This window comes from Aspergillus udagawae (assembly GCF_001078395.1).
Source record: "Aspergillus udagawae IFM 46973 DNA, scaffold_1, whole genome shotgun sequence".
NCBI classification, from domain to species: Eukaryota; Fungi; Ascomycota; class Eurotiomycetes; order Eurotiales; family Aspergillaceae; genus Aspergillus; species Aspergillus udagawae.
In genome coordinates, this window is record NW_025091264.1 from 5394641 (window position 1) to 5413703 (window position 19063).

The window sequence follows — 19063 nt, forward strand, 5'->3', positions numbered from 1 at the left end:
TGAGAGTCAGCTTTGTCCGTAGATGCAGCGGTATCTTGATAATCAAGTGCCCAGCTAACCAACAGACCTCCCTCAAATCCCTCGGAATAGAAGGTCGGTGCGCCAATTCCCGAGACTTCCGCTAGTAGGATGTCCGTCTTACCTCGAGCTGAAGGAATTGCGGTCTCGGTGTGAGCACGGGAGATCGCATTGCTTGATGCTATGGTTCTTCGGTAGGGAAATGGAGGCTTAGAAGTCTCTTCCGCGTGGCAAGGGCTGTCGAATTGAGGACAAGCTCTGTTAAGACGAGTATTATTTGAAGGGCTTCCCCCCTCCAGCTCAAATCTAGAACTGTCCGGCATAGATCCTCTGAGCAATCAATCATTTCATATCATATCTGGATACTTTGAACGGTCACAGTGTACATAGGCTCCTCGGGACGTTTCTAAACTCACCAATATCCCCATCCCAGTCCCAATATTAAAATGCCTGCCGTGATCAGGAGCTCCAGCACGTCGTCTACATCGACGTCAGACGAGGAACCCCGTGGAACTGTGCCCTCGAGCAGCAACTCGTCCATTGGATCTGACGATGGATACCCGGCACAGTCATTCCCTGACTATGCGGAGAAGCCGCTTGAAGAGCAGCTGGAACCAATCGCTGTTGTTGGCATGGGTAAGCCATCTTGCGCACCATGGGTCTCGAGGATGACAACTGAACAAGACACATAGGTTGCCGCCTGCCTGGCGATGTGAAATGTGTCTCTGACTTTTGGGATCTCATGATGAAGAAAGGGACCGGCAACACGCCCAAAGTGCCTGCCTCGCGATTCAACATCGATGCGCACATCCACCAAAACAATGACCGTCCCGGTAGCTTTGGCGTCCTGGGTGGGTATTTTCTGAACGACGATCTAGCAGATTTCGATCCCGGCCTGTTCGGCATCACCCCTGTGGAAGCCATGTGGATGGACCCGCAACAGCGGAAACTGCTCGAGGTTGTCTATGAGGCCCTGGAGTCCGGGGGCATCTCGCTCGAGAAGATCGCCGGCACCCGCACGGCCGTGTTTGCCGCCAGCTTCACGGCTGATTGGCAGCAGATGGCCTTTAAGGAGCACTCCTTCCGACACAGCCTGGCCGCGACTGGCGTGGATCCAGGGATCATCAGCAACCGGATCAGCCACGTCTTCAATCTGAACGGGCCCAGCATTATGTGCAATACGGCGTGCTCATCATCTATATATGCGCTGCACAATGCCTGCAACTCCCTGCGCAATGGCGAAGCCGAGGGCGCTATCGTCGGCGGTGTCAACCTAATCATCACCGTTGACCAGCACATGAACACCGCCAAGCTCGGTGTCTTGTCGCCCACATCGGTGTGCCATACCTTTGACGAGAGTGCAGATGGATATGGCCGTGCCGATGCGGTGGGTGCCGTATACTTGAAACGCCTGTCCGACGCCATTCGCGATGGCGATCCCATCCGCGGCGTGATCCGATCTAGCGCCACCAACTCCAATGGCAAAGTCGCTGGCGCTGGAATCACCCATCCCAACCGCGAAGGACAGGCCCAGGTAATTGCTGCGGCTTACAAACGTGGCGGAGACCTTGACCCACGGCTCACAGGGTACTTTGAGTGCCACGGAACCGGTACTGCAGTGGGGGATCCGCTGGAGGTGCACGCTGTGTCCATGGCAATGAACAAGAAGCGTCACCCAGATGTTGACCAACCCCTGTGGATTGGCGCCGTCAAGACCAACATCGGTCATTCTGAGGCGGCCAGCGGCATCTCCGCCCTGATCAAAGCCATCTTGATCACCGAGCGGGGCATGATCCCGGCCACCCGCGGGGTGGTGAACCCCAGTAAGGCCATCAAGTGGGATGAGTGGCAGGTGAAGGTCCCCATGGAGGCGGTTCCTTTCCCCCGCGAGCTCCCTGTGTGTCGTGTGTCCATCAACAGCTTCGGATACGGTGGGACGAACGCTCACGTCATCGTGGAGGGCACGGAGTCCTTTACGCGCGACGGGCCAGCAGCCTACACCTACGACGATCGCTGGACGCAAAAGCCCAGAGTGCGATTTCCCGGCTCCAGAAGAGCCTGGGAACGCAACCGACCTTACCTCCTCCCGTTTTCCGCCCACGATAAAATCACGCTGCGTCGCAATATCGACGCCCATGGAAAGATCGCAGCTAACTATAGCCTGCTCGATCTGTCGTACACACTAGCAAACAGACGCAGTGTACTCGCCAGTAAGGCGTTCGCAGTTGCCAGCTACGGGACCCTGAACACGGTCTTCGATGCAGTGGGGGAGCACTTTGCCTTTGCAGATAAGAAAAGCGTCCGTTCCGTCGGTTTTGTCTTCACGGGACAGGGCGCGCAGTGGGCGCGGATGGGCGTAGAGCTCATGCACTATTGCCCGGGGTTCCTGCAGTCTATCCGGGCACTGGACCAGGTGCTCGGCGAGCTGCACGATGGCCCCGAGTGGTCAATCGAAGATGTTCTGCTTGCCCATGCGGATGCCTCGCCCGTCAACGACGCCGAGTTTTCGCAGCCCTTGTGCACCGCTGTCCAGATCGCCATCGTGCAACTGCTGCACTCCTGGAATGTCCGTCCGACCGTAACTGTTGGTCATTCATCAGGCGAGATGGCGGCCGCATACGCGGCAGGACTGATCTCGGCAGAGGATACAATTGTGGCGGCTTACTACCGTGGACGAGTAGCCAAGGATGTCGACACCAACGGTGCGATGCTAGCCGTGGGTCTGTCCGCTGATGCGGTCAAGCCGTATCTGGTCGGCGTGGAGGACCAGATCGTCGTCGCCTGTGACAATTCCCCGTCACTGATCACACTGTCCGGTGACAAAGACGCCCTAGAATCCCTTCAATCCCAGCTGAATACGGCCGGAGTCTTCAACCGCGCGGTGAAGACGAACGGCAAGGCGTACCATTCACACCACATGGCACCGGCGGCGGATAGATACCGGGCCCTCATGCATGAGGCCAAGCAACATCGTAGGAGACGCGGCGCCCCGCTGGCCACGTCTGCTCGGATGGTTTCGTCGGTGACCAACACCGTTCTACCTGAGGGTACCCTCCTTGACGCGGACTACTGGAGTCGGAATCTGCGCAGCCCCGTGCTGTTTAACCAAGCTGTGCAGACCGTTCTCACCGACAAGGCTTTTGCGGAGGTGGACCTTCTCATTGAGATCGGACCACACTCGGCCCTGGCCGGTCCCGTCAAACAAATCCGAGAGTCGCTGAAGAGCCAGGCAGACAAGATCGAGTACATCCCGACACTCGTACGGGGCGAAGATTGTGCAGTTCGCCTGCTGAAGGTTGCAGGGGAGCTATTCCTGCGAAGCTACAAGGCTCTGGACATGGAGAAGGTCACCAGCGCCTACATTGATAGCACAGCAACACCCAGCCAGACCAAGGGTTCGACCATCGTGGATCTTCCCCCCTACCAGTGGAACTACACGCGTCCCTTGTGGGCGGAGAGCCGCAGCAGTCGCGAACAGCGGCAGCCCCGATTCCCACGCCACGACGTGCTGGGCCAGCGAGTCATCGGCAGCTCCCTGGCGGAGCCCACCTGGCGCAATGTCCTACGAGCGCGCGACCTGCCCTGGCTGAAAGACCACCATTTGGGCGGCGAGTCCGTTTTCCCAGCTGCGGGATACTTTGCGATGGCTATCGAGGCGATCCGACAGATCAACGAGCTCAGCGACGACCCTGTGGAGATCGAGAGTTATGTGCTGCGTGACGTGTCTATCAAGACAGCACTGGTGACTCCGGACGACGACGACGGGATCGAGGTCCTGTTCAACATGCGTCCGTCCGTGTACGGGGGCAAGGAGTGGGACTGGCGGGTCTCGTCGGTGGACAGCACTGGCATCAATAAAAACCACATGCAGGGCAGCATCGGCATCAACACCCGCCCCCGGGGAAAGAAACCGCGGCCGGTGCCCCGATTCCCACAGAGGGCGAGCGGCAAAGCGTGGAATCAGGCCTTACGCGAGGTCGGTTTCGACTATGGCCCTACCTTCCAGGACATGGACAATGTGCGCTTCGACGGAAAAAGCTATCACGCGTCCTGCACAACCAACATCAAGCAGGTTGTCGACGAGAACCTGGGCGAGTCACGCTATGTGCTGCACCCGGCGTCGATTGACTCGACTCTGCAGCTTTGCATTGGTAAGAAAACTCCTTTCTTATTATGTTTTACTAGACATTTAGCACTAACTGGCTGGAACAGCTGCAATTTACGCTGGTCGAACCGAAGCCATGGCCTGCGGTGTGGTGCCCGTGCAGGTCGACGAAATCGCCATCTGGCCCCCTACAGCTGAGCAACTCTCGGAGAGCAAGGCGATTGCATACGCTAACGTGCACCGCCGTGGGCTTCGTACATCGGAGAGTACAGTCCAACTGACCTCGGCGCAGAACGGCGAGATGTTGATGGAGATCGTTAACATGCGCGCAACAGCCTACGAGGCGGCGGTTCCCCAGCGACTCGAGAGCGCGCTGGAGGAGGCGCCGTACGGCCAGATGGCGTGGGAGTTGGACTTCGAGGACCCCAAGAACAGGGAGGGACTCGCCACGTCGGAGCTGGCCAATCTGGCTCTGTTCAAGTATCCTGCCTCCAAGGTGGCCGAGCTTGGTATGGGTCACGCGACAGAGATCCTCAGAGCAAACCCGGAAACACTCTACACAGTCATCGTCACCTCTGAGGAAGAGCTGGAGGCGGCTACGCGCGTTGTTGACGGATACCGCAATGCTCGAGCCGTCCACGTGGACCCGTCACAGGAAATGGAGCCCCAGGGCCTGGAGAAGGAATCGTACGACATTCTCATTGCAGGACCCCAGGGTCAGAGTCTCCTGAACGGCATAGTCAAACCAGGTGCATCGGTGATGAGTTCTGAGTTGACAGTTGCTGGCCAAACTTCCGAGGCAAAAACAGACAACACGGCTTCAGTTCAGCTGGTCTACCGTAACTATCCAACTAACATCGTCGCCACGGTCATGGCGTCACTGGAGGCCCTTGGATGGGATGTGAGGGTGACCAGCCTCATGGCTTCGACCTCCAACATAGAGGGACACGTCATCATGCTGGCCGATTTCGAGGGCCCACTGCTTTTCACCCTCCAGGAAGAGGAGTTTGCCGCCATCCAGAACATCGTGGCCTGTACCTCATCCCTGCTCTGGGTGACCCCTGGAGGTTTTCTACAAGGCAAGCAGCCCGAGTACGCCATGGTCTCTGGTCTTGCCCGCGCCATCACGGCGGAACAGGCCTCTCTGGACTTCCGCGTACTGGATGTCGATCCCGCCAGTTTCGATGCTGAGTCAGTTGTTCAGTCCGTGGTCAGGGTTCTGAAAATGCAGACCAAGCCCCAAGAGTCGCCGGAGCGCGAGTTCTGCGTTTCTGGCGACAAAACATACATCAGTCGACTGGTACGCAATAAGGACCTCAACGAGCTATACACGGCGCAGGACAAGCCTGATCCAAAGAGCTTCACGCCTGGAGACCGTGTGTCGGGCTTGGTCTCCAAGACTAAGGTTCTATTCCAGCAACAGCAGCAGGAAGAAGACTCTGGTGTCGAGCCCGGCCACGTCGAAGTGCAGGTGCAAAGCAGTGGTCTTACCAAGGAAGGCGTACTGGTAATCACTGGCTCCGACTACGCCACCACCCTCAGCCAGGAGATTGGTGGTGTCGTGACGCGAGTTGGTCAAGGGGTGTCTGGCTTCACAGCCGGCGACAGAGTGGTCGGATTCCATGCGGCCCATTTCAATAGCTACCAGCAAGTCCCGGCCGTGATGCTGCAGCGGCTCAAGACGGATGAGGACATGACAAGCACGGTCAGCGGGCTGTCAGCTTATGCTGCTGCTCTTTATGGGCTGCAGACTCTGGCCGGTGTGAGAAAGGGGGAGAATGTGCTGGTTTTGAACAAGACAGGATCCGCGGGTGTTGCCGCCATCACACTCGCCCAGCGGAAAGGCGCGAACGTCTACGTTGTGGTAGACGCTGAGGAGGAAGTTGCTTTCCTGCAGACCCATCTGGGCCTAGATACCCGTCATATCATCCGGCCTTCGGACGGGCTGGTTTCCGAGCGCCTGGAGCAGCTCACAGGCGGCCACGGAGCCGACGTGGTGTTCAGCGATGGGTCAAGTGTCGATCCAACAGCAGCCCATGAGGCATGGCGCTGCATCGCTTCCTTTGGCCGCTTCCTCGACAGCGGTCGTAAGGGCACTTCCGGCGCCAGAGCTCTCAATTCCCTGCCAGTCCACCGTAGTGCCAGCTACATCCCCTTCGACATCCTGGAGCTTTACCAGTCCCGGCCAGAGGTCCTGTCTGAGCTGCTTCCAGCCATTGTCTCCGAGGTCAACCGTGCCGACTCTAGCTCAGTTCCGATCAAGCCCATCCATCTGGGCGAGATTGACCGGGCAGTGTCAGAATTCTCGGACGCCTTCGGGGCGGGTAAACCTGTGATTCAGTACCAGACATCTGACATTCCCATCCAGATCCTTCCCACTCGAGGTGGTAAGCTGCGACTTCGTTCGGACGTCACATACCTTCTGGTCGGCTGCCTGGGCGGTCTTGGACGGAGTTTGACGTCATGGATGATGGAGTGTGGCGCCCGTCGTTTCACCTTTCTCTCCCGCTCAGGAGCAGATGCAGAATCAGCTGCGGAGTTGGTTCGACAGCTCCAGGCCGCTGGTGCGGTTGTTCAGGTTGTTCGCGGCGATGCGACATCAGCAGAAGATGTCTCCCGCGCGTTCAGGGGTGTGCCTTCGGAGCACCCAGTTCGAGGTGTTATCCATGCGGCCATGGTGCTGAGGGTAAGTTCATGCCTATCATATGGGTAATAAAGGTCTCATTGACTGACTGGGAATTTTGCAGGACGGACTCTTCCACTCCATGACTTACAAGGATTGGAAACAGTCTACCCAGCCCAAGGTGCTCGGAGCCCAGAACCTGCATGCTGTCCTGGCCGACGAGCCACTAGACTTCTTCCTCATGACCAGCTCCGTCTCGGGAATTCTGGGCACCCCTGGTCAGAGCAACTACGCCGCGGCCAACACCTACCTGGACTCACTCGCCCGCCATCGGCGAGTCAGTAACCAGGCTGCCACCTCCGTTGTCCTGCCGATGGTGCTGGGTGTTGGCGTCGTGGCTGAGAATGACACGCTCGAGGACGCTCTGAAGCGCAAGGGCATGTACGGCATTGACGAGCAGCATCTGCTACAGTCCTTTGAAGCAGCCATCATCTCCAACACTCACCTTGAACCCGCCCCAGACCATGTGGTGGTCGGGCTTGATCCTGCTAAGTTACAAAAGGCCGTTAACGACAGCGCTAGCACCGACAGCTTCTGGCTTCATGACGCTCGCTTCAGTCACGCCGTGCACTCCATCAACGTCTCATCTGATGAAGCCGCAGCAGGCGCACAACTGAGCATCCTGACCAGCATCCGGGCAGCAGAGTCGCCGGCTGAGGCGGTCGCACTCATCTGCAAGCATTTCATCGACAAGCTCTCGCGCATGCTAATGCTTGACCCTGCAGATGTGGATGCTGAGGTCGGGTCGATCGCTTCCTACGGAATTGATTCCATGGTTGGAGCCGAATTACGCAATTGGATTTTTAAGGAGTTTGCTATGGACATGCCCTTCCAGCAGTTGCTGGGGCCGAGCCTGACCATCTCAAAGTTTGCGACTCAAGTATGTCAGGTGCAAAATATAATTGAGTCATAGATGGTATTGGCGTCTGCAGCTCTCTTTGTTGACATGCCATTCTTGTTTCACGTCTTGTTTATATATATTACAGCTTGCATAGACAGTTAAGATTTATTTTATTTTATTTTTTTTTTTTTTAAGGTTTTGATAATTTTCTATTTAACGTAATTCAACTATTCAGCAATTTCAGTGATCCTGCATCTAAAACAGAGATCGTCTCGTATATGATGCTATCCAGACAATAGCTGGTTCTCCATATTGACTAAACCGTAACGTTAACGTCGCAACATTCAGATACTTCTCCTGTACTATGGTTTTTTGATAGCTGTCTACAGATAACATGGCATATACCATAGCTTAACGGCGGATATCCAAGGCAATTTATGAGTGCAAAAATATTTTATGGATTAAGTGATATCAATCATTGAACTAATAAAGTCGAATATTTCCATTGAATTTAAAAGGAAACGCAACATCCATATACCAACACTTAGAAGCCCATAATTTCGTTGATTTCTTTCTCGAGCTTCTTCGACTTCTCATTCATACCATCGAGCTTCACAGGGCTTAGGCCCATAGCCACATTGCCAGCTTCAGATTGGATATCTCCAACCGTTGCCCTATCAGAGAACTCAGACTCTCCAAGCCCACCGGGGAAGTCTGGAGGAGGAATGCCCTTCAAGAAAGCCTCGCGTTGCTGCGCGACGTATCGCTATGCGCCGTTAGTGCCAAGGACGCGTGCTTAGCAATGTGAACAGCTGTCTTACCGCATTATTGGGGGTCAGTGGAACCGATGGTATGTAAAACACACAAGCATCAATGTCTCCTGAGTTGTCCATCTCCGTGCCGTGGATAGTATCGGCACTCCAGAACACTATGGTTATAAGCCTTAGCATCGTTCTGTTTATGGAATAAGCGACAGCCTTACCAGTGTCACCTGGATCTACAGTGGGATAAGGAATCATGGTTTCGGCCAGTCTCAGATGCGGATGGTGGGCAGGGGTAAGCTCTTGAGCAGTTCCCGGGTTGGCGCCATGCAGATAAACATTGCCTTCCTCATCGTCAAGGGAAAACTTCCATCCGTCCAAGGAGTCCTTTCGAGTGGGCTTGAAAAAGGGTCGGAGCATCCAATAAGCAGTGGCGGGCTGCAAAATTGGATGAACGACAAGAGTACCTAATGTGACCATATATCAGCACTGAGCGAGTCGTTGCGTCTAGGACTAATTAACCTTGCTGGGGTCCATGGCGAGATAACCCGAGCCAGCTTTGAAAAGTGCGGAAGATCGAGCAACCCCCGGGCCCTTCATACATATTCATGTTGGCATTGAGGCGGCCGGTTAGATCCCATGGATCGTACTCCTGCCACTATGATGATGTCAGTTGCCTATGCAGACAGAGTAATATGAAATACTTGGCTTACCTTTCCTTGAAAAATCTTGCGGTAGACATGGTTATAGGCACGGTCCTCCCACCTCTCAACTCCTCCGCCATCGACGTGAGGCGGAAGCGCAAAATGCCGATCGCCAGGTGGGCGGATTTGGACACGGTCACAGTAAGTGAGTGGGAGCGAGAGATCAACTAGAAATACACATTAGTTAAATTTCGGTCTGGTTTTGTTTGACACTATTGATTACTTCTTTGATCGGGGTCGGCAGTATAGAGCTGATTCATCCATGATTGCGTGGCAAGCATATTGGGGTGTGATCTCGCTTTCACTTGAGAAGGACTCCAATATGATTCGTAGACAACCTGATTCAAAAGTGAGCTTCAGATCGAGGAATATCAAAAGCCAACAATCACCTTTTTGTCCGAAGTAGACGGGAAGCCTTTGAATGGCCGGGAAGTCAAATATTGGCGAGCGTCAGAGAGAAGCCTTTCAGCAACATCTTTGTCCATAACGCCTCTGATGACGGCAACACCGGTACGGCGGATGGCAGCAACATCCGCCGGTGAGACATTTCCAGCTTGAATGTCGGAAAACTTCAATTGAGGAATGATCTACTCCTTTTAGTATATGGCTGTTTCGCCGCTGGAGAGATGCGAAGAACATACCGCCTCTCGCTTGGTAGCGACTTCTTCAGTCCGTACTTTCAGAACCTCAACAAGCTCATCCCACGACCTTTGAATCTGCTCCTCGAACCCCGTGGTCAGGTTACGCTTTAAATCCCGGAAACGCTCGGGCAGCGGAGGACTCTTTCTTCCAGAGAAAGTTGAGAACACGGAGGAAATATCGCCCTCCTTTTTGTCTTTGCGAGTGATTGGCGACGCTTGAGTTGCCACGAGCCGCTTGACTGTTCCAGTGCAGTTTCCTGCGCGGAAAGTAGGGCATTTCAGACAAGTTGGTGACACAGTTCTGATCATAATGAGACTATGGCTCTGCAGTTATGAGTTGAAAATTGGCACAGCTTGCGGTTGGACATACCAAACATCTTGCTCCTTCTTAAGTTGGGTTATATACTATTCTTTGCGACCCTTCAGCAGGTCATGTACAGTTGTTGACTGACGTCCATACCTCCCGAAAATGCGGCTTCTAACTAAATTAGGCAATATTCCGAAGCCGGGGAAGGGCGGCTGAGCCAAATAAAGCAGGTTGCCGCGCCACAAAAAGAAGCATGATTAGAGTTGCATAACGAAGGGTGGTGTCACCTGTAACCTGGCATAACCCAACTGCTAAAATCGAATCCGACCCTCACTGAACTTGCAACGGTGAGGGTTCGGTTCCTAGCCTAGGGAATCACACCGGTTTCAGTTTCTATAGGGTGAAACTGATTTGAGTTTAGTTAAAACCATTAGTTACAGTTTTTGAGGTTTTATCCACCTAGGTTAACCAACCCTCACTATTTTGCTTAGTAATCAATAATTTCAATGCTTTCTCTAGAAATATTAATATCACTAGATAGCCTAGTATCTAGTCTATCTAAATATGAAATATCAATTCAAAATGCCTAGTGGTTGTTTAGATATACGGGAATAATCATTTCTGTCATAGGTTGGTATGAAAGTAGTGGTGGTTTATATTACTATATATATGCATTAACATTTGACAATCACTATAGTTAAAGAATGATTTTTAACCACCACCCATTCAACCCTACAGATATTGAGTCGATATTTTAGATAAAGATTAACATGACTATAATTACCATATATTTTATATCAAAATAATAATTTTATATAAGCATGTTCGATAGGCGCCTAAGGTAGGAGAAATTAAGTTCTAAAAACCATTGAAATTAATCCTTTTAGGTATATAAATCAAAACCGAACTGAACTGAATCTAACTAGGGTTAGTTAGTGACTACCTATCTAGGCCTAGTGGCGGAATTTGCGGTTAAACTTGAACCAAATCAGAATGGATCAGGTTTGGTTCTGATTTCTAAAATTTGCCCTTGAAATCGCAGTGGTTCAGTTCCAACTGGGTTGGACTCGCCTGAACTTGGACCGAATGCAACTCTAAGCATGATGCCAAGTCGCTTTGTTCTCGAAGAATTGAAAACATTCAGGTTTGCAGTACATGACCAGAGATGCTGTATGCCATAGTATATAGATGCCTGAAAGGTTCCAGTGCATGGGTCGGCTAGATTGCTGGAAATGGTATTTTATGGTTCGAAAACAAGCCGATAGGAAGCAGTTGGGTGGATAGTGCTGCCAAGGAAAGGGCCATACGTGTGTCGATGGAAATTGATTTATCCTACAACTTCAAGGTATATCCCTGTGCTCACATTGATATTCCTATATAGTAGGCCGACAACCCCCATGTAGGTTCTCACGTCAGCTTGGAGGTCTAATATTCCACAAACGGATACTCGGTAACCGACATTCAATTGTCAATATGTGCTAATTTTATACAGATATATCATAGTAAATCATGAAAAATAAATCTGAACTCGCCAGAGGATTCTCCATCCTCTATTTGCACATAGCTGTGATCTCTTACCACCCAGTCTGCGCCGGCAGCCTTCAACTGCTCCACGGTATGTGTTGTTGCCACTGCTAGGACTTTGCATCCCGCTGTTTTCCCAGCTTCGATTCCCGCAGGGGCATCCTCCATCACGAGAAACTGGTCAGGTACGCCGCGGGATAGAGAAAGCTGCTCCCGCGCCTTCCTGTAACCCTCTGGGTTCGGTTTTCCGATCCTGACGTCTTCTGCAACGATAACATACTGCGGCCGTGGTAGCTGTAGGACTCCCAGCCACCCATCTAAGAGTACCTTTGTCCCTGAAGTCACGATGGCATACGGTACTTGGCGGCTACTCAGTGATTCAAGAAGCCTGCGAGCACCTGGGATTTCGACAGCGGGTGAGGAGGCAAGGGAGGGTATTCGTGCTTCCATGGCGCTAACATCTGCAATACAAGAGTCAGAGAATCCGGGTCAAGCTCCCTTATAGGATACTTACACTCCCAATTGGCCTTTGAAGGATCCAATAGGCGGAGGACGTCAATACTTCGTCTCCCATGAGATGTTCGGAGGATTTCCTGGTGGTCCAATCCTAATTCATCGGCGAGTCTACTCCAATCAGCGAAGTTGTCTCCTTTGAGCGGTATGGCTTTTTTCACCTTTTCCAATTCTCAACGATAGCTGCACAAGAGCGTTAGCGATCACTTTCTGGCGGCCCTATCAGAGTCTCACCTTCCGTAGAGTCGATGATGGTTCCATCAAAGTCCAGAAGACATCCTATGAAAACATGGACTTCGGTCGTTCGGTGCATTATGATATTGCCTGGCATCATACAAGTCAAGAATTGTTTCTGAATTACTTTTGGCTTGACGCATGGAAAATTCCCTACTATTGTTCACTGCTTTAAGGACTTCGTGGCGACCGGGGGGCGGAGTTTACCCTAGATAGGAAATACCTCCGCCGAAATACCCTGCGTATTAGGCAACCATCCGCTTGTATAGTTACGGTTTCGATCGAGGTCCATATGATCAAAGCCATTTAATTATATAAATGGGATATCGCTCGAGTGCCTAGCCCTTGGTCGATATCCTCGTTTGTCTCATTTACGTCACCGAATTACCCCGGCAGGGATTCAATATGAGTACTCATACTGTAAAGCTGAGCCGTCCACGAAATCTGCGGCCAAATTTACGAACTCGCTTGCACCACCCTTTCAGACTTCTAGCCACTTCCAGACAAAGTCCTCGAAAAGAAGGCGATATATCTTCTGTGTTTGCCTCTTTGTCGGGCAAGGCTGAAAGCCCTCATTTAGAACAGAATTGGAAGCTGTGGCATATCACGCGAGCGTAACGGATAAAAGCAAATGGTGCATGGCTTATAGAATTCTAAAACTAACCCCTATACATTTACCTGAAGCCAGTACAAGGGATTTAAAGGTACATATGCTAAACTGACGACAACAAGAAGATATGGAATATAAATTTATCAACCACATGCTAGGTTTATCAGTTTGTGTGAGGTTTCGTCTCCTGCAGCCCACTGTTTCTCAATGGGCCCTAGTCTCAATCAAAGAATCTATGGATAGCGCTCAATTTATCTTAGCTCAATGGTTTCGTTCCATCTCCTTAGGGACCAGATTTCTTATGCATTTACTCCATCCGCATGACAACTAGAATAACTTTCGTCCTATAGCATAGGACCTACATTGCTGGTGCTAACACAACAACTAAGGAAGACTACTGCGCCAGCCTCCAAAAGGATGCCGATGCATTGCTTGTGTGAGCGCCTTTATCTACACCTAAGAAGCCCAGAGGAGCCAAGCCCAGAGACGCCGCGGAGCAAAAATGAAGTAGAATAAGATCATTAATCTCACTCCGCAGATCACACATAGGCGAGGACTGTGGCAATCTCTCTCAGAGACTCATTACCTCTGTACTTAGCTGGAAAATAAGCAGTCTGTCTTGCTGGAGGGTCTGCACATCGAAACTAGGGCTTCTGATTACTCAGTTGGCCTTAAGACGGTACTATCAATTTGGCTAGAAGTTATATTTAGCCTGGAGATTCGAGGCTATAGAAATGGCCACTACTGAAATGCACAGATAATTGAAGATGAGTGTGAGGGTGGGTATTGGGAGTATAGGTGAGCTTGTTGATGCAATCCCATGGTATACATGAGCTAGACGCTCAGTTGGTGGTTCTAAAATAAATTTAGTCACAACTGGACTCCCAGTAGCTTATATACATAGTCTGCCAAGTGACAGAACGTGTAATCGCAGCCCTGTAATATCCATTGAGGCCTGTCCTGAGAGACCTGAGCGATCCACACGTTATGGATTCAACAGAATCCCACCGGAACAGCGCGAATCTCTTTCCCCAAGTGTCATATCTGCTTCTGAGGCGCTCACTTGCAGCTGGCTGTCCTCGAAGACATGGGCCACTGGATCTACCTGCCTTTTAGCAGCAGGCACAAGGTTCAAATATAATGGAAAAATGGCCCCGGTGCTGAAGATAGCGACAAGGACGCTGTAGGAGTACGACACCCCATGAGACGTGGACACCGCATGCTGCACAAAAGGCAGAAACGCCCCACCGCCGATGGCGGACGCCAAAAGAGAGGCCGCTGTCTTTGTGTGTTTTCCCATACCACGAAGACATATGGCAAACAGGGTGCTGAAGGCACCACTTTCAAATAGGTAGATGAGCAGGCCCATGGCTACCGCTGTCAAACCAGACGTCTTGAGGCAAAGCGTGGAGAAAATCACCATACCCGTGTATGCTATCATCAAGATCCACCGAGGCTTCAGGAACCACAGTGCCAAAGCAGTCAGAAAACGGCCAACAGCAAACACTGTGTGACCAATAGTTACGTAGTCAAAGGCTGTAAGGTTCGAACTGTCATGAAGCAGGATGAGTCAATCATCAAAGAAAAAAATAGTCTTAATTTCTTACCGGAGATTAGACGCCGCCACCAAAGACTCAAAGCTGGTAGCTAGAACCTCTTGGCCGGCTACATAGAGGTATAGTGAGCCAACACCCAAGGACAGAGTCAGCCACATGACCGGAACCCCCAGCATTTTGCTAGATCCGTCTCCTCGACAGCGGATTGCGATCTGCTCAAGATCGTCGTCAGGGGCTTCTGGAATAGGTAGGTAGTATAGCGCTGCAGCTAAAAGGAGGTCGAAAAATGCAATACCGAGATAGGTCCACTGCGCATTGATTAAAGCCGAGACATTTGTCACGTTCTTGAAAAGGACTTCCTCCGAAAGTAGTGGCGAAACGACTGATGCTATCGCCTGGATGGCCTGCGAGATATTCAAGCGAATTTCGGCGTTCTCCTGTGGGCCGCATAAGGCGATGAAAGAATTGGCTGCGGTCTCCAAGACCCCCAATCCGCTACCGACGATGAAATTGGAGACGATGAAAGCAGGAAAAGATGACAGCACGGCAGATGGCCAGAATATCAGTGTCCCACACGCATAAACGGATAAGCCTGTAATCAGTGTAGCCTTGTATCCCCATCCCTTCAAAACCCAGCGACCAAGCGTTACTGGGCTAACGAGGTAGCCACTGAAGTATGCAGCATGGATGCCGAGGGACTCCCATGTATCGAGCCCGAGAACAGCCTGAAGATGGTTACTCAAGTTACCGAGAAGGCCGTATGAGAATCCCCAGAGCCAGAAAACAAGCGTGACCAAGGCTATAGGTGCCAGCGATTCTCTATTATTGAGTTTGAGCATGTTCTTTGGTCTCTTCAAGCGTACAAACTCAACAAAAGCGACGCCGGGCTGGAACTCCGCAGATTGGACTCCGCTTAATGCAACGTCTGTGACAAGGAACCATTAGGACGAAAATCTATGTTACGTGCCTAGTAGGATTGGATACTTCCCTGTAACTCCTGCAGAAGAGCCTAAGCGTGGCTTGCTTCTTCGGCGCTCCGAATGCATCTGGGCACCAAGATCCGCACTGTCATCATCCGCATCCTCATCTGAGGGGCCGGGGTGATCACCGCGCGATCCAGAATGGTTTACCGGGTCGATAGCTGATAAGGAAATATTCGTAGACGGACCAATGCCTTGCATCTCGTCAGGAGGGTTTCCTGCACCGGTCGTCCTCCCGTGCCTCTTGCCGCTGACGCCGATCATCCGCGGCATGATGCGAGCAATGAGCGGCTTAAGGAGTGGAACATTAGTGCAAATGACAGACATATTGACCTCCACTACAGACCACATGAATGACAATGCAGCGGACGCTAGTGTATAAGAGGTCAGCATGATGTGCCGTACAAGGGGGTGGCATAGATCGTACATGAAATGCTGATCAGAGTGCCACTATGGATAGGCCGCGACTGAGATGTCAGCCGAGTCTCTGTCACAGCGTCCTGGAGATACGCAATGCGAATCACGTCGACGACTGTCACAAAAAAGCCGAATCCGAACGTGATTATCAGGATGTATTTCTGCCTCCGCGGCAGGTGCATCTTGGTCAGAATAGGCATCGGGAGGAAGAGGATAGCAATATCAGTGATTATATTCACTGGTGCGCTGGACAAATAGAGTGTGATCACACTGGTGCAGGACGCCGTTGCCGGCAGCGTTGGCAGCAGGACGGAACCCACAGGACGACACTGGAAGATAGTGAGGAATGTCAAGGCGAGGCCAGATACATTAACCACAAAAAGAGTGACGTAGGTTCCCAGACGAAAAAGCTTTTCGCCTCTGGCGAAGGTCAGATAAAAAACAAGGATCGACGTCTTTACTGTCATTAAAGCTGGGTTCTAACGAGGATGAGAATGGGTCATTTTGAGGTTTAACATCACTGGGACTCGCAGCAGACTCACATAAAGGACAGTGAATGTAAAGGTAGCGCGAGTGATACTAGCTCGATTCTCTGGCTTTATATCAGCCGCAGGAAGTCCGAGGCCCTTAGCTGTTGCGTAGAATAAGGAGAACGAGAAGGCAAAATCGATGATCTGTGAAACATCAGTCCACGTATTTTGACCACGAATGAGATCCACAAAGTACCCAGGCCAGAAGGCTCCAGTAATCGTGGTGCCGAAGCTTCTTGACTATCATGATTTTGGAGTAGAAACGAAGGGCGACGAAGGTGGTCGCCAGGGCAAAAATGGTAGCGGAAACCACTAGCACCGCCAGCCTTGGTTCTTTCAACATGATCAAAGACAGATTTTGGCGATGGCTTCATCGTGTTAACTAGCATCCCATGAATGCGCAATATTCCTTGGTAATACACAGATCGACTAATGTTATTGTCGAATGCTTGACATCAACTATTTTCCGGGAACCTTTCAAATGCAGGGTGATATGTATCGATGCATCTCGTAAGCTTAACCGGTGACGACAGCAAAACCGGGCTTATTTTTGTAAGGTTTGTCGAGCTTTGCACATGCTGACACATGGCACCTTATCCATTTTTCTGGAGCTTACTAGTGGTTGGCCTGGGGTTGGGTAGCTTTTGCACAGGTGACCTGACTGGCATAGATGACGTCGCCACTACGAAACCGTCACCTTCCCGAGCCTCTCTATAGACACAGCCCCCTCGGCCTTTTTACCCGCACCATTAATGAAATACGCGGTTACTGTTCTTAATATACCTTTAGCCTGGTAAGCCATCGAGAGGAAAAGAACCAGCAGGCAGTTCACCGAGAGGTTAAACGTGGAGGTTGAGCTAGTACGCCACTTATATGAGAGCAAGCGGGATCAGCTGACGACGAGTCCACAACATTAGATTGGAGGAAACCGGGCTCTTTGTCCTCTACCTGGAAGGCAATAGCTTAACGTGGGCCATTCTCTTCTTTCTGGTGCCGATTAAATAGATCTGTAGTCAACCACCACCAACGTTCGTCGTCAACATTGAGGCATATCCGTCGGTCTCCAGCATCTCTGATCACGTCAGGATGTTTTGCAACATTCCAAGTCATTGCCCGTGCGTTAGGGACTGAAATAGGTAGGTGCTATGGCGGACGTAATAAATATTCTGACATTAATCTGAAATACATGGAAAATAGTAATCACGTTCCTGTGTATCGCACCAGTCTGTGGGTATGACACTCGGTTGTTTTGGGGATTCCATTAGGTGAAGTAGGCTCGGTCTTGATGAGGGCCTCGCCGTAACTGCTACGGCGATCTGGATCTCTCCTTGAAGGGGCCCAGGCCATGGGAGATTCAACGTGGGTCTCGCCTTCCACTTGCAACATGCAGACATGGTCAAGGGAAAACTCAACTTGCGATCATGACTTGTTCACAGCTCGTTGGAAGTTGATTTGGTCCACCTGCTGGCTCGCCGACACATAATGATATAAACAGAGGCGTAAGCTTAGGGATGCAAGCCGCTCGAATACTAAGGTACTGTTCAATTGCAACCCAGCAGTCAGACTCAGCGTATCCCACGTATAATCAGCTCTAGACGCCAGCGCCGCTAAATGGACAGGTTTGATAATAGCAGCCACCGTCGCGATACCAGGGTGTTCTTTCATTAGACCACAGCATTCTGGCACAGCATAGAGGGAACAGAGGCTGGGAATGATGATATATGAATTATTGAGGAGCCTTGGAGAAGTGCGCGCCAGTGCTTGAAGCCACCTAAACTATCAAGCTGAGCTCGATGCACGAGATAGTCCGCAAAGGTGGGCCCAGGTCCAAGAGCCAAGCCATTACTGTACGCGCTGGAGAGGACCTTCACCAGACAAGACATACAGACATCATTATACTGGGACTGTGATCGTGGCAGAATTAATGCCGACTGCGAATGTGGCCCTAGAGCTATCGTCACCTGGATTCGCGTTGTTAAGCATAGGCCTCTAGCCGAAAATATTCGTTGATACAGCATCTCTACCACTGCAACAAAATCGGTGTCGTTAAAAAAAACCTCATTGATCTGTATTTCAATGCTGCACAGGATAACCTGCAGCATGGTGTCCTGGAAGGGCAAGAAGATAGTGCGTAGAATGCTGTGCTTCTGAACGACGGATTTTGGGGACGCCTTTGGACGAGGACGGTCCAGGAGGCCAAGAAGGTGACTACAGGGACCCATTGGCTTTTCGACAAACAGAGAGACAGAAACACGCCAGGTCCGACCCCACGGCGGACGAGTTCTGTCGCCAGAATAGTCGTGTAACTGTCCAGCCCGGCGTAGTTCATTATTCCATCCCAGGCGCAGATCGCCGGATCATAGGGCTTCTTGGCTATTTGAGATTCAATGATCATGTGAACGCATTTGCTGGATTCTAAGGGCACGGCTGCACTCCATAGAGCGATTTGGTTCCAACTATTATCGGAGAGCAAATCAATCTCATCGACCGTTTGTGTAAGATCGCGAAGAATTTCCTCAAAGCATGCCAAATACTTTGTGCTAAGGCTTCAACTTGGTCGTGGCGGAAGAGAGATCCAGTAGGAGAGCATGAGGCTGACACTTTCTGCTCCCATAGAGACATTCATGGCGAGGTGATAC

General features: G+C 51.4%; 3 protein-coding genes across 3 annotated transcripts; 1 reads left to right on the top strand and 2 right to left on the bottom strand.

Annotated features, from left to right (window-relative positions):
- Positions 1-464: 464 nt before the first annotated feature.
- Positions 465-7719, top strand: Aud_001781 (type I polyketide synthase; the record flags this gene model as incomplete). Its single annotated transcript, XM_043287270.1, has 4 exons — positions 465-654; positions 711-4169; positions 4231-6809; positions 6871-7719. The coding sequence occupies 4 exons, from the start codon at positions 465-467 to the stop codon at positions 7717-7719; spliced, it is 7077 nt and encodes a 2358-aa protein (XP_043143205.1).
- A 472-nt stretch (positions 7720-8191) lies between these two features.
- Aud_001782 (uncharacterized protein) lies at positions 8192-12410 on the bottom strand (the record flags this gene model as incomplete). Its single annotated transcript, XM_043287271.1, has 12 exons — positions 8192-8413; positions 8469-8575; positions 8630-8875; positions 8931-9066; positions 9122-9279; positions 9336-9450; positions 9502-9699; positions 9754-10077; positions 11639-12045; positions 12099-12208; positions 12259-12280; positions 12332-12410. 12 exons carry the CDS (start codon positions 12408-12410, stop codon positions 8192-8194), a joined length of 2124 nt encoding a protein of 707 aa, XP_043143206.1.
- Positions 12411-13926: 1516 nt separating this feature from the next.
- On the bottom strand, positions 13927-16767 carry Aud_001783 (uncharacterized protein; the record flags this gene model as incomplete). Its single annotated transcript, XM_043287272.1, has 6 exons — positions 13927-14491; positions 14549-15409; positions 15482-15848; positions 15905-16373; positions 16437-16568; positions 16621-16767. 6 exons carry the CDS (start codon positions 16765-16767, stop codon positions 13927-13929), a joined length of 2541 nt encoding a protein of 846 aa, XP_043143207.1.
- Between the last annotated feature and the right edge of the window lie 2296 nt (positions 16768-19063).